The 17,308-nt window shown below is 45.2% G+C and overlaps 1 protein-coding gene across 1 annotated transcript in view; it reads right to left on the bottom strand.

The window, feature by feature from the left end:
* The window catches only part of LOC115088529 (kinesin-like protein KIF28P), a 179,075-nt gene that overhangs the window by 74,435 nt on the left and 87,332 nt on the right, over positions 1–17,308 (bottom strand). The window contains exon 11 of the mRNA XM_029596792.1: positions 443–566. Within this exon, the coding sequence (XP_029452652.1) occupies positions 443–566 (124 nt within the window). The remainder of the gene's footprint in view (positions 1–442; positions 567–17,308) is intronic.

Here is a 17,308-nt window from a genome sequence, read left to right as displayed (position 1 = left end):
GAATGGTAAAAGCTACAGAAAACAGAATTGCTGGGCATTTCCAAAACAGAAAATCACATATATACTGCTATATATATACCCATAAAAATTAAAGCTATTTGAATCCACCCTGCATATGTGTCAAAATGAATCTAATGAATGTGCTCCCTTTTGCCAATGAAGCTTCAGATTAACATTTTATAAATGGAAAACCACATTCCAGATTTTGTAGGTGCAAAGTTACAATCGCATGTCTTATGTGCTAAAGGCACTTGACCTTCAGACTTGTGCAAATACCCCCAAGGCATGGGTTTACAACCTTACATCTGCACATCCTGCCATGGGTTGCTCCCTACTTTACAAAACCCAGTTACGGTATATGCTATCAGTTTTGAAAGACCCACTAGTTTTGCAGGATTTTCTTGTCCCACAATGCCCCCCTTTGGACTTAAAGGAAACTTACTAGGTGCTGAAGTTTAGTTTTCGTAAAAATGGGCACCCCATTGACGATGACTTTGGCTTTACCATGTGGTGTCACAGCAACTCTGTTCTTGGCGCTGGTGAAGGTAGCATGCCTGTGAAAAATGCTGGCAAGAAAGAAATAATGAATGCAAGTAACTCAGACATCTCACAAGGAGGGTTAAACATATGTAAACTTCCCTTTCCATTGCAAACTCACATTTTTTTCTTTCTTTTTTTTTTTTTGCAAATTAAAAGTAGTTTAGAATAGCATTTGTGAGAGAAGGCACGGCACCAGGTTTGTTATTTATTTAGGAGACAGTGACAATACCCAGAATGAAGAGTGGCTCGTCGGCTGCTGGATAAGATGGCTTTATTCGGTGAGATAGGTGATCAGACTTCCCAAGAGTAAGATCAATAAAAGCAAGTGTGACACAGGTGCCACTAATGGGCCCTTTATTTTAATGGGGCCACGTGTTTAAATAGACTTATGCTCTATGGTGCTTGAAAGTTTAAAAGTAGAGGTTGATGTACTTTACAATTGGGAAGGTTGTCTGGGCAAGCCTGGGCAAAGGATGTTGGTGGAAGGACGCTTTGAGGCAGCCCTTCCTCTACAGGCATTCCAGGCATCCACCATCCTGCAGACATAAATCTGGATTTTCATTGCCATTCATCCATTATGGCCTATCAACACATTTTCTTTCCAGAACCTACATGCATATGGATGTAAAGGGGGAGATTTTATTGTGTTTTCACATCCTGACACCTTATTCTGAATCTGTTTGGTTGATAGACCACAGTCACCTTCATATAGTGACCATGAATTCCCTGGGGCATTTGTCATCATTATCCACTCAGGATAGGTGCAAAAAACATCTGCTAAAGTTTGTCTGAAGAGGCTTTGCCAATTTTTCAATTCCCTATCATTATTAATTTTGCCTCCTTTCATGATTTTCAATTTAAATAAAAGGAGTTCTTTATTCTGAACATAAGTTCCATCATGGTTCCACCAGTTATCATAAAATGAATGGACACAAAATATAATGCTAGTGACACTCTGAGCCCAATTCTGAGCCCAGTTCTGAGCCCAATTCACAAAAAAAAGAATCTGATATTCACCTGGTCTATGTGAACCACTACGATTTAGAAAATTAGTAGAGATGTGAATCGTGTGCCAGATTGTCTTAACGATCAGATTCGGCTGGGGGGGGGGGGGGGGAGAAATCTGATCGTTAAGATATGTGAATTGGAATCGTTTCCGATTCCAATTCACATCGCTAATTTTTTTTTCAGGGAGGCCCGCGCCGCTAAAAAAAAAACCAACCCACCCGACCCTTTAAATCGACCCCACCCTCCCGACCCACCCAAAACCTTTTAAAATTTACCTGGTGGTCCAGGGGGGCCTCGAGGGGCCTCAGGGAGAGATCCAGGGGGGCCTCGGGGAGAGATTTCCCGTTCCCAGGCATCACCTGTTCTAAAAAAAAAATGGCACCGAGGCCCCTTTGCCCTTACCATGTGACAGGGTATCCGTGCCATTGGCCGGCCCCTGTCACATGGTAGGAGCACTGGATGGCTTTACTCATCTTTACTCATCAGCCCCTATTATAGAGTATAGTATAATAGGGGCTAATGAGTAAAGATGGCCGGCGCCATCTTTAAAGATGGCGCCGGCCATCCAGTGCTCCTACCATGTGACAGGGGCTGGCCAATGGCACGGATACCCTGTCACATGGTAAGGGCAAAGGGGCATCGGCGCCATTTTGTTTTTAGAACAGCTGATGCCTGGGAACGGGAAATCTCTCCCCGAGGCCCCCCTGGATCTCTCCCCGAGGCCCCCCTGGACCACCAGGTAAATTTTAAAAGGTCGGGAGGGTGGGGTCGATTTAAAGGGTCGGGTGGGTTGTTTTTTTTAGTGGCGCGGGCCTCCCTAAAAAAAAAGGGTCGGGAGGGTGGGGGAGGCTAAGGGGGGTCGATTTAAAGGGTCGGGTGGGTTTTTTTTTTTTTATCGGGCCATCGGCGCCATTTTAGTTAGTGGCAGCCAAAATGGCGCCGATGGCCCGAGAGCGGGAGATCACACCGGGACCCCCCCCCACTGGACCACCAGGTAATTTACATTTTGGGGGGGTTCGGGAGGGTGGGGGAGGGTAAGAAATTGGTTTTAAAGGGTCGGGGTGGGTTTAGGGGTTGTTTTGGTGTGCCGGTTTTCCCGCCCTCCCCCAAATAATTCCTGTGCCCTATTTAACGATACAATACAAATGCCCCTGACGATAAATCGGGGGCATTTGTATTGTATCGTGCACTCTAACGATTTAGGACAATTTTAAAATTATCTGACGATAATTTTAATCGTTCAAAAACTATTCACATCCCTAAAAATTAGTAGGATCACATCTATAGTCCTGACTAGAAAGCTGACTGTGGCTCAAAGGACTATTTTCCCCTAGATAAGGGTTTGAAATTGGACAATAATCTGCTATGATAGTGTTAGCTGTCCAATTTTGGGGTTGATCAAATGTTATAATGTAACAATGTGCAAATTCTTGATAACATGCCAATTCATGATATGTCTCCTGATTGCAAAGAGAGTCTATAATGGCTGAATTTTCAGCGAGTGCAAAAACTGGGAGGAATGCATGTGGCTGCGCTGAGCGCGTTCTAAATACAGCCCGGCCACGCGCATATCTCCCGGTACGTGTGGAAGTGCTGGGTTGTTGAAAAGGGGCAGGCTGGGTGCGGGGGCTGGGTGAGACGGGGCGTGATGGGGGCGTGGCACTGTCCTGCCCTGGGGAAGCGTGCGCCGGCAGCTGGCTGGTGCGTGGAACTTACGTCATCTATTTAGATGACGTAAGTTCCAAAACAAAAAGAAGCGGACTGGGAGGGAACTGGGCAAAGGCCCGATCGCATTGCGTGATTCTTTTAAAATCCCCCCCCCCCTTGCATGCAATGAAGCAATTTTTCTTTAGAGCTAGAGGTCAGACCTCTACCCTCTTTTGAAATAATAAAACCTAAAAAATCCACTACATGTTTTCCAATGGAGGATTTTTTAAGGGAAAAATAAACAGCATCTCTTAAAATTAACCAAACTTGTGATAAAGTGTCTAAATGCTCATTCTCAGTGTGATCAGTAATATAGATATCATCTACATAAATTCTGACATTAGTAAAGTGTTTCAATAGGTTTGCAACATCTGCTGAAAAAATAGATGGGGAGTTTAAGAAACTTTGCGGGAAACATGTCCAAACAAACTGAACTCCTCCCAATGTAAAAGCTGTTAACCACTGATTTTCAACTGTAGTTTGTGTAGCCCAAAACCTATTAGACAAGTCCAACATAGTATTGTGGGTATACCTTGGGAGTTGTAGAAAATGCTGCTAGAATGACAGTTTTGTACCCCTATTAAAAGTGTTACCCTGTTCATCTCTCTGTAGACTAAGCTCATTTTCCAGGCCCCATCTGGTTTAGGGATTGAATTAACACTAGTATTCATAGGACTGAAATTTTGGATCAAGACCCCCTTTGTGATTAAGTTATCAATAACTTTTGTATACCAGGTATGGCTAAGTGGTTAACTTTAAATTGCTTTTGTTTCTTAGGTAACTCTGTGCCTGTTGCTATATGTATAAGTTTGATCTTCCGATAGCCTACCTGATTTTTCCAGGGTTGCCACATGTCCATATGTCAGTATAATAGTTTTTGCAATCTCTGCTTTCCATCAGGGGAAAATCATTACTAATCAGTATCTTAATTTGTTCTTCAGCATTAATACGGGTAGTGAATGGTAGCACAGGTTCCTTTTGTATCTTGTACCATGGAACATCTTGATAGGAAATAATAGGTTCTTCTTCATCTGTACCTTTTCACTTGGATATTTCTCTAAGTGACACATGACCAACTAGACATCTTTCAATTGAATCCCATATATAGTTGAGATATTCCACTGATCTATAGGGGTATCCTCTTCTAGCCAATGGTGGGGAAAACAAGTAATTTCTGCCATTGTACCATAATGTCTCCAGGCAGAATGACTCCCATATTTACAAGTATGCCTGTTCATAATACAGTCTATTATTCTTCATTATTAGTCTTTTCTGGTTTTGCTGTAATTTTTTGGACTTTCGTTGTGGGTTTGGGTACAGTACTTCCCTGTGTATGTGTTTTCTGGCCTATTTTGGGGTTGGTTTGATTTGATTTAGACATGTAGAAGTGGGTTGTTGAGTTCTGGATGTTCTGGATGGAGGTCCCGGGGGACAATTATCTGGATAACACCTGTACGGTGAACATTGGTAGCCAGGATCAGCTCTCTATTGCTGGGGGAGGGGGGGGGGGCATACACCCTAGAGTGAAGATTATACCTTGGATGAGGGTTTCATCTCAGATGTACCCATCCTCTAGAGGCCGGGATTCTCTAGGCTGTCTGGGCTATTGATCATAGGACACCTCTAGCCTCATACCTTGCCACTGATCCCACCTTCTGGGTTGGTTATTATCTCCCTAGATCCTGGTTCTTCTCTGGGACTCTTACCATGGAAACGGCCCAAAGGATCAAGGCCGAAAATGTGAAATACTTCTGTGTCTCCCGCTTTTTCTGCATCTGTGGCATATCCTTCAATCCTGTTTACTTTTGCCACCAGATGCGGAGAAATTATACTTTTCAATATATCCCAAGCCATCCCAAAACTTCCATGGATAAATATTAGGTCCATCTTGAAGGCTACGCCTAGCCCATTCTTCTGATATATTGTTTTTAATGTGTCCTCAAGCCTGGAAATAGGAACTACACCATTGACTTGATATATAGGGCTGATATAGCTGTTTCCCACTTAGTTGCTTCTGAAGGAGTTAGTGCACATGAGCTGGGAACCAGTGCATTATCTATTCTCTGTCTGATATCAGGATTATTTACATTCACTCCTTCTTCAAATCCAGCAATCTTAATGCCTAGCCATACTGCAATATCCCTAATATTAGTGGGTGTTGATTCAATTACAGCCCTTATCTGAGTTATAGGCTATGTAGCTTTTACAGCTGGTACAGCTATGGGTCTTATATTAGCTGTTTCTATTGCAGACCTTATCATATCTACTATAAAACTTCTCATTAGTGCTATTTCATTTCTGCACTGATTAGCATTTAAATTAGACACCTCAACTATTATAGCTGGAGAATACCCTTCTGAAAAGGATTTCCTGGAGTCCAAGCGTCTCTAGCATCTGGTCCATGCCTGTTAATTGAGGCAGGAAAATCTAAAGCTCCTCCTATCAGCCTACACAGTTAGTGCTGTGGGTGTAATAATTATAGATTCTTGTCTATTTACTTCTATATCTACTATTCTCAGTTGGACAGTGGGTTCTTGAGCAATATTTAGGGTATATATTTCAATCCTAAAATACCACTCGCCTACATCCCATCCCCCATGCTGGATACTAAAAGTAACATTTACTCCATCACCTAAAAGTAACATTTACTCCATCACCTAAAACTGGATAGCATCTGGTCCATGCCTGTTAACTGAGGCATGAAAACCTAAAGCTCCTCCTATCAGCCTACATAGTTAGTGCTGTGGGTGTAATAATTATAGAATCTTGTCTATTTACTTCTATATCTACTATTCTCAGTTGGACAGTGGGTTCTTGAGCAATATTTAGGGTATATATTTCAATCCTAAAATACCACTCGCCTACATCCCATCCCCCATGCTGGATACTAAAAGTAACATTTACTCCATCACCTAAAAGTAACATTTACTCCATCACCTAAAACTGGATAGCATCTGGTCCATGCCTGTTAATTGAGGCAGGAAAATCTAAAGCTCCTCCTATCAGCCTACACAGTTAGTGCTGTGGGTGTAATAATTATAGATTCTTGTCTATTTACTTCTATATCTACTATTCTCAGTTGGACAGTGGGTTCTTGAGCAATATTTAGGGTACATATTTCAATTCTAAAATACCACTCGCCTACATCCCATCCCCCATGCTGGATACTAAAAGTAACATTTACTCCATCACCTAAAAGTAACATTTACTCCATCACCTAAAACTGGATAGCATCTGGTCCATGCCTGTTAATTGAGGCAGGAAAATCTAAAGCTCCTCCTATCAGCCTACACAGTTAGTGCTGTGGGTGTAATAATTATAGATTCTTGTCTATTTACTTCTATATCTACTATTCTCAGTTGGACAGTGGGTTCTTGAGCAATATTTAGGGTATATATTTCAATCCTAAAATACCACTCGCCTACATCCCATCCCCCCATGCTGGATACTAAAAGTAACATTTACTCCATCACCTAAAAGTAACATTTACTCCATCACCTAAAACTGGATAGCATCTGGTCCATGCCTGTTAATTGAGGCAGGAAAATCTAAAGCTCCTCCTATCAGCCTACACAGTTAGTGCTGTGGGTGTAATAATTATAGATTCTTGTCTATTTACTTCTATATCTACTATTCTCAGTTGGACAGTGGGTTCTTGAGCAATATTTAGGGTATATATTTCAATCCTAAAATACCACTCGCCTACATCCCATCCCCCATGCTGGATACTAAAAGTAACATTTACTCCATTACCTAAAACTGGATAGCCTTGGACATTGGTTTCCAGTTGAAAAGCTGGACAACCCCTAAATACTTGAGCCATTATGTAGGGCTTAACTCTGCCCTGTTTATGTACCTATGTTTTTTTTAAGAAAAGAGCTCCTTAAAATGTTTTAACTTTGTCTGATTACAGAGTTGTCCCATCTGGGGTGCCAAATTGTCCTGGGTTCAGTTCTGTTAGGTAGACCTAAGTATCTAAGTGAGGGAAACATTAATAAGGAGTTCCCTTATAAGTTACTCCCTCTCCTTAGATCCCCATGTCACATAGGTTTAATACATCATTGCTCCTTAGAGATAATGTATTAGTTTGAGAACAATTAATTATTTATGAGAGCAGTACTCAAATTAGCCAGATATTCTTAAAAAAAGAATATTTTTATTTTACATGAGGAAAAGTTATTGTTGTTGTATTAATTATGGGAGGTGTAAGAACCGAAGAGGAAGATTACAAATCACATGGCCTACTAGGAGATGTGCTGGAGGCCAGCACTTTAATGGAATTTAAACATGATTGGGGTATATATAGAGGGCAGTGATAGGAAAAGGGTTGAAAATTTGGGTGAAAGATATGTAACCCCTGGGCCAGTATCCTTTGCAGGACCCCAAAGACCACACCTCAAATAAAAGTTAAATTGTTAAAGTCCTCTAGTGATATTATTTCACTTTGAAAGTCCAGAATTCCCTGTTAGGAGGGCAGGGGGAGATTACTTCCTAGGACCTGAGCATTGGTTTATAATTAATTGAGTATCAAAGTCTCTTGTAAATAGCACTAATAATCATTGTGTTATAAACAGCAGTAATCATGAAGGAAACATTTACTGGTTTCCAACTTGATGGAAATTTGATGAAAATTCTTTTATTTACAGTTCATTTACAGTCCATTTTATAGCTTCAGGTCATCTAATAAATTTTTGATTTTTAGCTTCCATTTAATGTATTCTGATACTGATGTCAATTGATATGCCATATTTCTAATCCATTCCAATTAATGGGGTATTTTGGTGCTTCCTCTCAGAATTTGGTGGGTAGAATAATTTTTCCCAATTTAATTGTTCTCAAGTAAAGTTCCATTTTTCATGCCTTAGCCCAGTTGTGCAGTCATTCTCCTTATGTGGCAGATTACTATAATTCAGGTTCCTGCCCCCATGAACTTACTGGAACCTTACAGTGTGAAGCGGGCTGCATCTAGGTTTTAATTTTGTGCTTTAGACCTGCCAAAAAGGGGATTCAACCCTGCACAGATTGCAATCTGCTGCAGCCAGGGTAGAAGGAAAAAAAAACAAAAACAAAAAAAACCCTAGTGTGTTCTCCTATAAAGGACAAACGTTCTGCAAAAAACAGGAAAATTGGTTCTTACCTGCTAATTTTTGTTCCTGTAGTACCACGGATCAGTCCAGACTGCTGGGTTTTGCCTCCCTTCTAGCAGATGGAGACAGAGAAAAACTTTGAGCGTGCCCTGTCTTAACCTGGTGAGTCACCTGCTGTTCCTCAGTATTTACTCATAATCAAGCAGAAAGAACTTTATATTTTAAAACATTCATTAATTAACCTAACTTTTAACCCCTTAACGAGCAGAGGGTGAAAACACAGAACTTGAAAAACAGACCAAAATCGACCTTAAATAAATGAGGACCAAATAGGACAAGCCTATATCATTCTTCAGGAAAGACCATAACAGACATACACAAGTTCGAGCGGACTCTTCCCCTACCCCCAACAACCTTCAGCGGGCGGGCATCTGGACTGATCCGTGGTACTACAGGAATGAAAATTAGCAGGTAAGAACCAATTTTTCTTTCCCTGTATGTACCTGGATCAGTCCAGACTGCTGGGATGTACCCAAGCTACTTCTAAACGGGGTGGGATTGTGAAAGTCCTGCTCAAACAACACTGGCTCCAAAATTGCCGACGTCCACCTGATGGACATCCAAACGGTAATGTTGAGTGAACATGTGTAAGGTCTTCCAGGTAGCTGCTCTGCAGATTTCTTGTGGAGAGACCATCTGGCATTCCGCCCAAGAGGCCACATGTGCCCACGTAGAATGAGCTTTCAGTCCTTCTGGAACTGAGTGACCTTGGCAGATATAAGCTAAACTTATTGCTTCCTTTAACCAACGAGCAATAGTAGTTTTAGATGCTTTTTGTCCCTTCTTCGGGCCATGCCATAAGACAAACAGATGATCCGATAAACGGAATTCTTTAGTGGACTCCAAATAGTGTAATAAAGCCCGTCTGACATCCAGATGCTTCAATTCTCTAGAATGAGGATCCGACAACTCCACATCCATAAAAGCCGGAAGCTCCACCAACTGATTCAGGCGAAAAGCCGAAATCACCTTTGGCAAAAAATATGGAACTGCCCGAATCGAAACTCCAGAGTCCTAAATGCACAGGAAAGGCTCCTACAGGATAAAGCCTGAAGCTCAGAAAATCTCCTGGCTGAACAAATGGCCACCAGAAACACCACCTTCAATGTGAGGTCCTTTAAGGTAGCTCTTTTAATGGGCTCAAACAGTGCTGCACACAGAGCCTGGAGAACCAAGTTCAAATTCCAAGAGGGACAGAGCTGGTGAGTCGGAGGACGAAGGTGCTTTACTCCGTGAAGAAAACATGTAACATCCCGATGAGTTGCTAGAGAAGAACCCTGTAACCGGCCACTCAGACATCCCAAAGCAGAGATTTGGGCCTTGAGAGAATTAAAAGACAATCCTTTCTGAAGCCCATCTTGAAGAAAGGAAAGAATCAGAGAAACCAGGAATCAAAAACCTTCCAAACCCGTACATAGGCCATGGAGGTAGAAGTCTTCCGAGCCCTCAGTAGAGTAGAGATTACCTCCTCTTGATATCACTTTCTTTGCAACCTGTGCCTTTCAAAAGCCCGACAGAAGAGAGCTGCCTGATCGAAATAAATGGGACCTTGGGTTAGTAGATTCTGTAAATGAGTCAACCGGAGAGGTCCTTCTACAGGTTCACGAGATCCGCATACCATGGAAGGCGTGGCCACTCTGGAGCTATGAGAATGCCACGTCCGGGATGAAGGTTGATCCTCCTGAGAACCTTTCCCACAAGCAGCCACGGGGGAAAGACATACAGGAGCACGTCTGACGGCCAGGGAACTACCAGAGCATCGATGCCTTCTGCCCCATGATCTCTCCTGTGACTGAAAAAGCGGGCTGCCTTGGCATTTGCTTGGGTCACCATAAGATCCATGTGAGGTGTGCCCCACCGGTGAGAGATCAGACGCATCGCGTTCTCAGAGAGCTCCCGTTCGCCTGGGTCCAGCTGATGATGACTGAGGACATCTGCTTGTACATTTGCCGTCCCCACAATGTGCGACGCCGTCAATCTGTCTAGATGTTGTTCTGCCCAGGACATTAATAGGCTCACCTCGAGGGCTATGGGATGACTTTTTGTTCCCCTTTGCTTGTTGATATAAGCCACCGTTGTTGCATTGTCTGACAGGACTCGAACTGCCTGATGACACAACAGGGGAAGGAAGAACTCAAGAGCCAAATGAATGGCTCGCATCTCGAGGCAGTTGATCGACCATGTTGACTCCTCCGGAGACCACTGGCCCTGAGCCGCTTGTTTCTGACAGACTGCTCCCAAGCTGGAAAGGCTGGCATCGGTCGTCACTATTATCCAGTGGGAGATTTCCAGGTCCACCTCATGCTCCAAATGCGGCTGCACTAGCTACCATGAGAGGTTGACCCTGGCAACTTCTGGAAGCGACAACGGAAGATAGAACTCCTCCGACAGTGGGTTCCAGTGGGATAACAAGGCTGCTTGTAAGGGCCTCATATGTGCGAAAGCCCAGGCAACCAATTCCAAGGTTGAAGCCATGGAACCCAGAACTTGTAAGTAGTCCCAAACACTGGGCACCGAAGTCTGCATCAGAGACTGCACCTGACCACGTAACTTGATGCATCTTTCTCTGGAAAGGAAGACTTTGCCCAACTGGGTGTCAAAACGGGCCCCCAAAAACTTCAGTACCTGGGAAGGGACTAGCTGGCTCTTGGAGAAGTTGACCACCCAACCTAAGGATTGTAGGCAGCTCAAGACCCTGTCTGCCGCCTGTGAGCACAGGTCCGTAGATTTTGCCCAAATGAGGCAGTCGTCCAGGTAGGGATGCAAGAGCACTCAGTCCTTTCTCAGAGAAGCCGCTATCACCACCATTACCTTGGTAAAGGTCCTCAGCGCCGTCGGTAGGGCACAAAATTGATAAGGCATTCGGAGCGACCACATCTGGTGGTCGCTCCGAATGCCTATGTGTAGGTATGCCTCCGGCAGGTCCAGAGACACCAGGAACTCCCCCTGTCGCACCGCCGCAATGACTGACCGGAGTGTCTCCATGCGGAACCGGGGCACCTTGAGGGCTAGGTTGACCTTCTTTAGGTCCAGAATTGGACGAAACGCTCCTTCCTTCTTGGGGACGACAAAATAAATGGAATAACACCCCCTTCTTTGTTCTGCCGGAGGAACCGGTACGATAGCCCCTAGGTTTTGGAGGCGTGTCAGGGTCTGATGTACTGCCAACTGCTTTGCTGTGGAACCGCAAGGAGACATTAGGTACAGGCTTCGAAGCGGGCGAGAAAATTCTAACGTGTAACCATGCTCTATCACAGAAAGAACCCACCGATCTGACATAATATGGACCCACTCCTGCAGGAAGAGAGACAGCCATTCCCGTATCCTGAGATCTGCGGAGTGGGCCGGCCTTGCTTCATTGGGAGGACTTGCCACTAGCGGTAGCCAGACCAGATCCATTCCAGGGAGCGCACTGGCCATGATAAGCTGGGGACCAGGACTGAAATCTCCCCGAGGCTTGTCTGTAGCCTGAGTTCTGAGCCCTACTCTGGCAAAAACGTGGGTGGGGGAGAACCCCCGCTGGCCCTTTGGTCTGTCCTTGGCAGCTTGTGGACTTTATTCTCGCCCAAGTTTTTGATGAGCTGTTCCAGATCTTCTCCAAACAGGAGCCCGCCCTTAAAGGGAAGAGCCCCCAACTGCGACTTCGAGGAGACATCCACAGACCAATTCCCCAGCCATAACAGACATCATGCTGAAACTGCAGAGACCTTCGTATGCGAGGATGTGCGGAGAAGGTCATAGAGGGCATCCGAGCCATACGCGAAAGCTGCCACCAAACGCTCAGCTTGTTTTGCCTCTGCCGGTTCAAGATCCTTGGCACTCTGCAGCTGTTGGGCCCATCGCAAGCTTGCCCGGAGCATGTAGCTGCTGCACACCGCAGCACGAATGCCGAGTGCCGAGACCTCAAAAATCCTCTTGAGGTAGCCCTCTAACTTGCGGTCCTGCAAATCCTTCAGAGCCTTCCCTCCCGCCACTGGAATAGTCATCCTTTTCGTAACCGCAGAGACCGAAGCATCCACCTTAGGGCTGCGCAAGAGCTCCAGGACATTCTCGGGCAAGGGATACAATTTATTCATAGCCCGGCTCACCTTGAGACCAGTTTCAGGGGAATTCCACTCCCAGAGGATCATCTGCCAAAGCATGTCATGTAGCGGGAAAGTTTGGGCAGGACCATGCAATCCCGCTAAAACGGGGTTCACTGTGCCCGGACTTGGAACCACCGGCAGGTCCACGATCCCCAACTCAGCCAGAATGTGGGGAATTAAAGGCGCCAATTCATCCTTCTGGAACAACCGGACCACCTTCGGGTCATCGCCCTCCACCGGAGGGGCCTGGTCCGCCTTGGGGCTGGGTCATCCAAAGGAGGAAGGGGAACCACCGGCCCTTCCCCTGGATCTGAATCATCAGAGACGGTTTCCCTGGGAGAAGGCCATGACCCCAGGGCCTGCACTTGCCGAATCCGCATCGCCACCGGTGACACATCCCTCCTAGGAACCTTGCATGGTGGGGCGGCAGGCTCCTGAAAAGGAGAAGCCCCCCAGCTAGAAACAGATGACAGCAATAAAGGGGGAAAGAAGCCAGACCACCAGCTATCCCCTGCCAACTGACCACACTAGAAAGCCTGGGGTTCCCAAACCCTGCTCGACCGAAGATGCCTACAACCAGAGGGGATGGTCCCACCAGGACCTCACCAACCCTCTGAGATACTCCACAGATTTCTGTCCTAACTGTCTCTCTTTTTTTTTTCCCTAATTTATTAGTGCTTGGAACAGAGCCGCAGGTTTTGCACTTCCTCCATCTGCTGGAGACAGAGAAATACTGAGGAACAGCAGATGCCTCACCAGGTTAAGAGAGAGCGCTCTCAAAGTTTTTCTCTGTCTCCATCTGCTGGAAGGGAGGCAAAACCCAGCAGTCTGGACTGATCCGGGTATGTACAGGGAACAGCATCCAGCACTTGAGAGTTAACAAGATTGGAAAGGAGCTGTACTGTTTAACTTGCCCAGGGAACAGCACTTAACTAGCCAACAGAGGACGCACAGTGGCTGATGGGAGCCACAGCACAAAGAAAAAAAGACACAATTTTCTCTGTCTTGTCTGTGTTAGAAGATGGTGACCAGCAGCAGTTGGAGACAGGAAAGAGGGGCGAGTAAGGAAGCAGAGAGACAGACAGCTTTTTCCTTTCCTCCATAGCTGAGTCAGATAGGCTATACACACAGGAACCAGAGAAGTGAGGAGCTGGGACACCAAGAAACTTCCCCTCCAGTGATATCCATGCCCAGTGGCTCCATGCCTGGATCACCTTCCTGAGAGACTGAATTAAGTAAAAACTAAGCTTTAAAAAGAAGATATTCTAACAGTGGAGGGAAACAGTTTCTTTCCCTTTCCTTTTTACAGATCCAGTATCTCATTTTGATTGTTTCAACCTCTCAGATGAAGTCAAGCTTAGGGCACTGCTTTGAGAGTACAGCTTGTAAAACCCTGGTCCACAGTGTAAGACTGGGAAAGCAAAAACTTGGGAACCCTGGTCTTTCCATGAGAGACTGAATCCAGACCAGCTTCCTGATCAGTGCAAAATAAAGTACTGGGGAAGGCCCCAGGAGAGAGAAGCCTTTCTGTTGCGTTCGTGCCTGTTCTTGCCCTCGCTCCACCCTCTCTACCTCTGAGGCGACTCCCTTCGGGTCTGATGGACAGTTGCTGCCGCGGCTTCTCCTCGCCATTTCTTCCCGGAGTCCCCGGGCTGGCCTGACGCTGCGGATCCGCCATGTTCCTGATGACGTAGGGCATGCGCGCGCGCTCAGAAGTTTGTACCAGCAAGGGCGCAAACCTTGGGGGCGTCCCCCCGTAGTGACGTCATCCACTTCCAACATAAAAGGTCTTTGCTTATGCTTACGAATCGAGTTAGCAAGGGATTGATTGCGGGGATCATCTCGACCCGCTTCATTCTCCGCTGCTCTGCCTCTTCGAACTTACCAGGGGTACCCGCTCCTCGGGGGCCCCGCTCTCTCCTCTTGTTTTCAGATTGCTAAGACGGGATCCGGTACTCACTCCTCGAGGGCCTACGTCCCTGAACGCTCAGAAGACTCCCTACTGCCTGGAAGCGATCGCAGACGTGAACATTGTAAGTTTCTATTCCAGTTGCATATAGGAACCGGTACTCGCTCTTCGAGGGCCCATGTTCCTAGAACTCTGAAGATTCTCTTCTGTCTAAGACACTATTGCAGGTACGGAGATTGTGAGTTATTACAGATTGCAGATAGGAACCGGTACTCGCTCCTTGAGGGCCTATGTTCCTAAAACCTTCCGAAGACTCCCTTCTATTTCAGAAGTTATTTGACTCACAGTTAATTATCTCTGTAATGGTCTCTAGGCAAACTGTAATAAGAACTCACAATTTCTGTATATGAATTTATACAGATATTGTGAGTTCTTATTACAGTTTGCCTAGAGACCATTACAGAGATAATTAACTGTGAGTTACCATTGCTCTCTCAGAGCTGTTCCTGGAACCAGGTACTCGCTCCTCGAGGGCCTAACTCTCTCCAGCTACTGAGCTTTATTATAATCTATGTGAGTGTATCATCTACTTCTGGTTATGTATCCAGCATACCCCGTCTACTCACTATCTATGAGTCTCTCTCTACAGAGAGAGACTCATACCGCAAACCCGGAGATTGCAGTTCCAGGATCTGAGGGACTTCAGCCCTGCCAGGCACTTCAGTTCACTACTGCCACCTCTGGTGGTTCTACTACCTGTCTAATAAAGAACTATCTGTGTCTGTCTCCATACTCCAGCCTAGTCAGTGGTCCCTCTCTTGATATCCTCTTGAGGGCGCTGTCATCTGCCATCGACCCAAGGATTCACCATTCTACATTAGAGTGCTCATCTCTCACACTTCAAGAGCTGAGTACAACAAACTGCTACCTTGCAGTCTACCCTCAACTGTTGCTAACATCTTCTTCCTCTGGAACTGTATCATAACCAATTGCTACTTCTTAGCAGGAACCATACAGAGGGCCAACACCTCCCTTCAGGGGAACTCTCGTATATCAGGTTGCCACTCTGTGTGGAGATCCATAACAGATACTATTTCCTCCTCTCTGGAGGAACAGATCTTAGATGGTTGCTGACCTCTCCTCTCTGGGGAGTAACTCCATAGCAGCTTCTACTACAGATTGCTACGCAGTAGTCCTAACCTATAATAGACTGTTAACTCCTAGCAGACACTCTAACAGATTGATAATTCCGCCTCCTGACAGGGATTGACAACAGATTGCTAACTCCGCCCTCCTGAAGGAGTGACCGCTCACAGACTGCTAACTCCTCCCTTCTTGAGGAGTGAAGCATGACAGATTGCTAGCTCTTCCCGTCTTGAGGAGCAGAATTACAATAGATTGCTAACTCCGCCCTCCTGGCGGGGTAAGCCACAACACTTTCACAGACTGTAGTGTTCATCCATTTGATTTGCCATCCTGCCAGCACCCCTAACAGACTGGTGTCATTGGAGTAGATCAGATTTGTCCTTTGAGTTCTCGGGTATCAATAAAAGTTTGTCCACTTGATTGCTTTTCCCCCTTTCTTTGTCTCTCTTTGCACTTCATATTCCAAGTACCCACTTGCAGGTACACTGGCTGCACTGCCAATGGTCCACTATTTGTGTGGTTCTTGCATTGCTTGGTTTAAGAAAAAACTGCAAGTTTATTATCCCATAAAATATAGCAGCTGCTTGTTTGATATCCTATGTTTGCAAATGCTTTTTTTTTTTCCCTTCCACTCTTCTGGTTGGATTTACGATCTATTTACAAGATACTAGTAAAAGGTTAACTGTTTTATCTTGGTGTGTTGATTGTAACTGGTATATTGTGCCAAAAGAGGTTATTCTAGGAAGGGCACAGAGTGTGGTATCTGGGTTTTAGACAACCCCTCCAGATTGTGAACCCATAAGTAAGTGTGTATATATATATATATATATATATGTGTGTGTATGTATGTATGTATATATTTATTTCGTCCTTCTATGGTGATTTCTCCCCCTCTCCAGGAAACACACACACCCCTCAGTGAGGAGCACTACACTGACTTCCCTTCTTTGTACTTGGTACCTCCATACTCCTCTCTTCAACATCTTGATGATGTGGATGTGGTTAACGCTGGATCTTCTCCTCTTTCCTCCCAGGAATGAATCCAGATTCATTCCTCCACAAGACTTCCAACAGTCCCACCCGTGCTCTCTGCTTCAGACACACCACTCCTCTTCCCTAAACCACACTGAGCCCTACATTACTCAGGCAGATTGTAAAAAGAAAACCTTAGAAAAAGAGGAAACCAAAAGAGAGAAGTGAAGGGTGGATTAACTTCCTCCTCCAAAAAGCAAACGAGACATCTTAAGATTAGGCAAAGCATCCTTTCCGCTTGTCTAAACCCATGTCTCAAACCTAGAGACCCAAGAATCCTTCACTAAGAGAAAAACAAACAAAACAGGTATAATAACACCACCCTGATGTGCCTGTCCTGCATGGATAGGGACATAAAAACATGTATACTCTTTGGGGCAGGGGCCCTGGCTGGTTCTTCAGTCTCCTTCACTTCCCAAGGTGTGGTTTCTTTTGACTTCGGGAAGAAAGGAGTGTTTCAGGTCCCAATGTGACAGGGGAGGTTTCTTTACACATTCGTATTTGTTTCCCCTGGGGAGGATGCATGCTCTTAATGTGGGTGCAGTGAGTGATAAATATATACTCTGGAGTCACTGGGCTAGTGTCCAAAATAGAAGTCTTTACTGTTTAACAATTATGATGAAAGGCCCAAAACTCAAACTGCTGCACCACAGAATTCTCTTTTCACGTTCTTACAGTCTTTCCCCTCAATCTGTGCAGGACTCACTTAGGTTGGGACAAAGGAAAACATCTAC

This window comes from Rhinatrema bivittatum, chromosome 3 (genome assembly GCF_901001135.1).
Source record: "Rhinatrema bivittatum chromosome 3, aRhiBiv1.1, whole genome shotgun sequence".
NCBI classification, from domain to species: domain Eukaryota; kingdom Metazoa; phylum Chordata; class Amphibia; order Gymnophiona; family Rhinatrematidae; genus Rhinatrema; species Rhinatrema bivittatum.
Note: the sequence above shows the minus strand (reverse complement) of the source record. Positions and strands in the feature narration are given on the sequence as shown.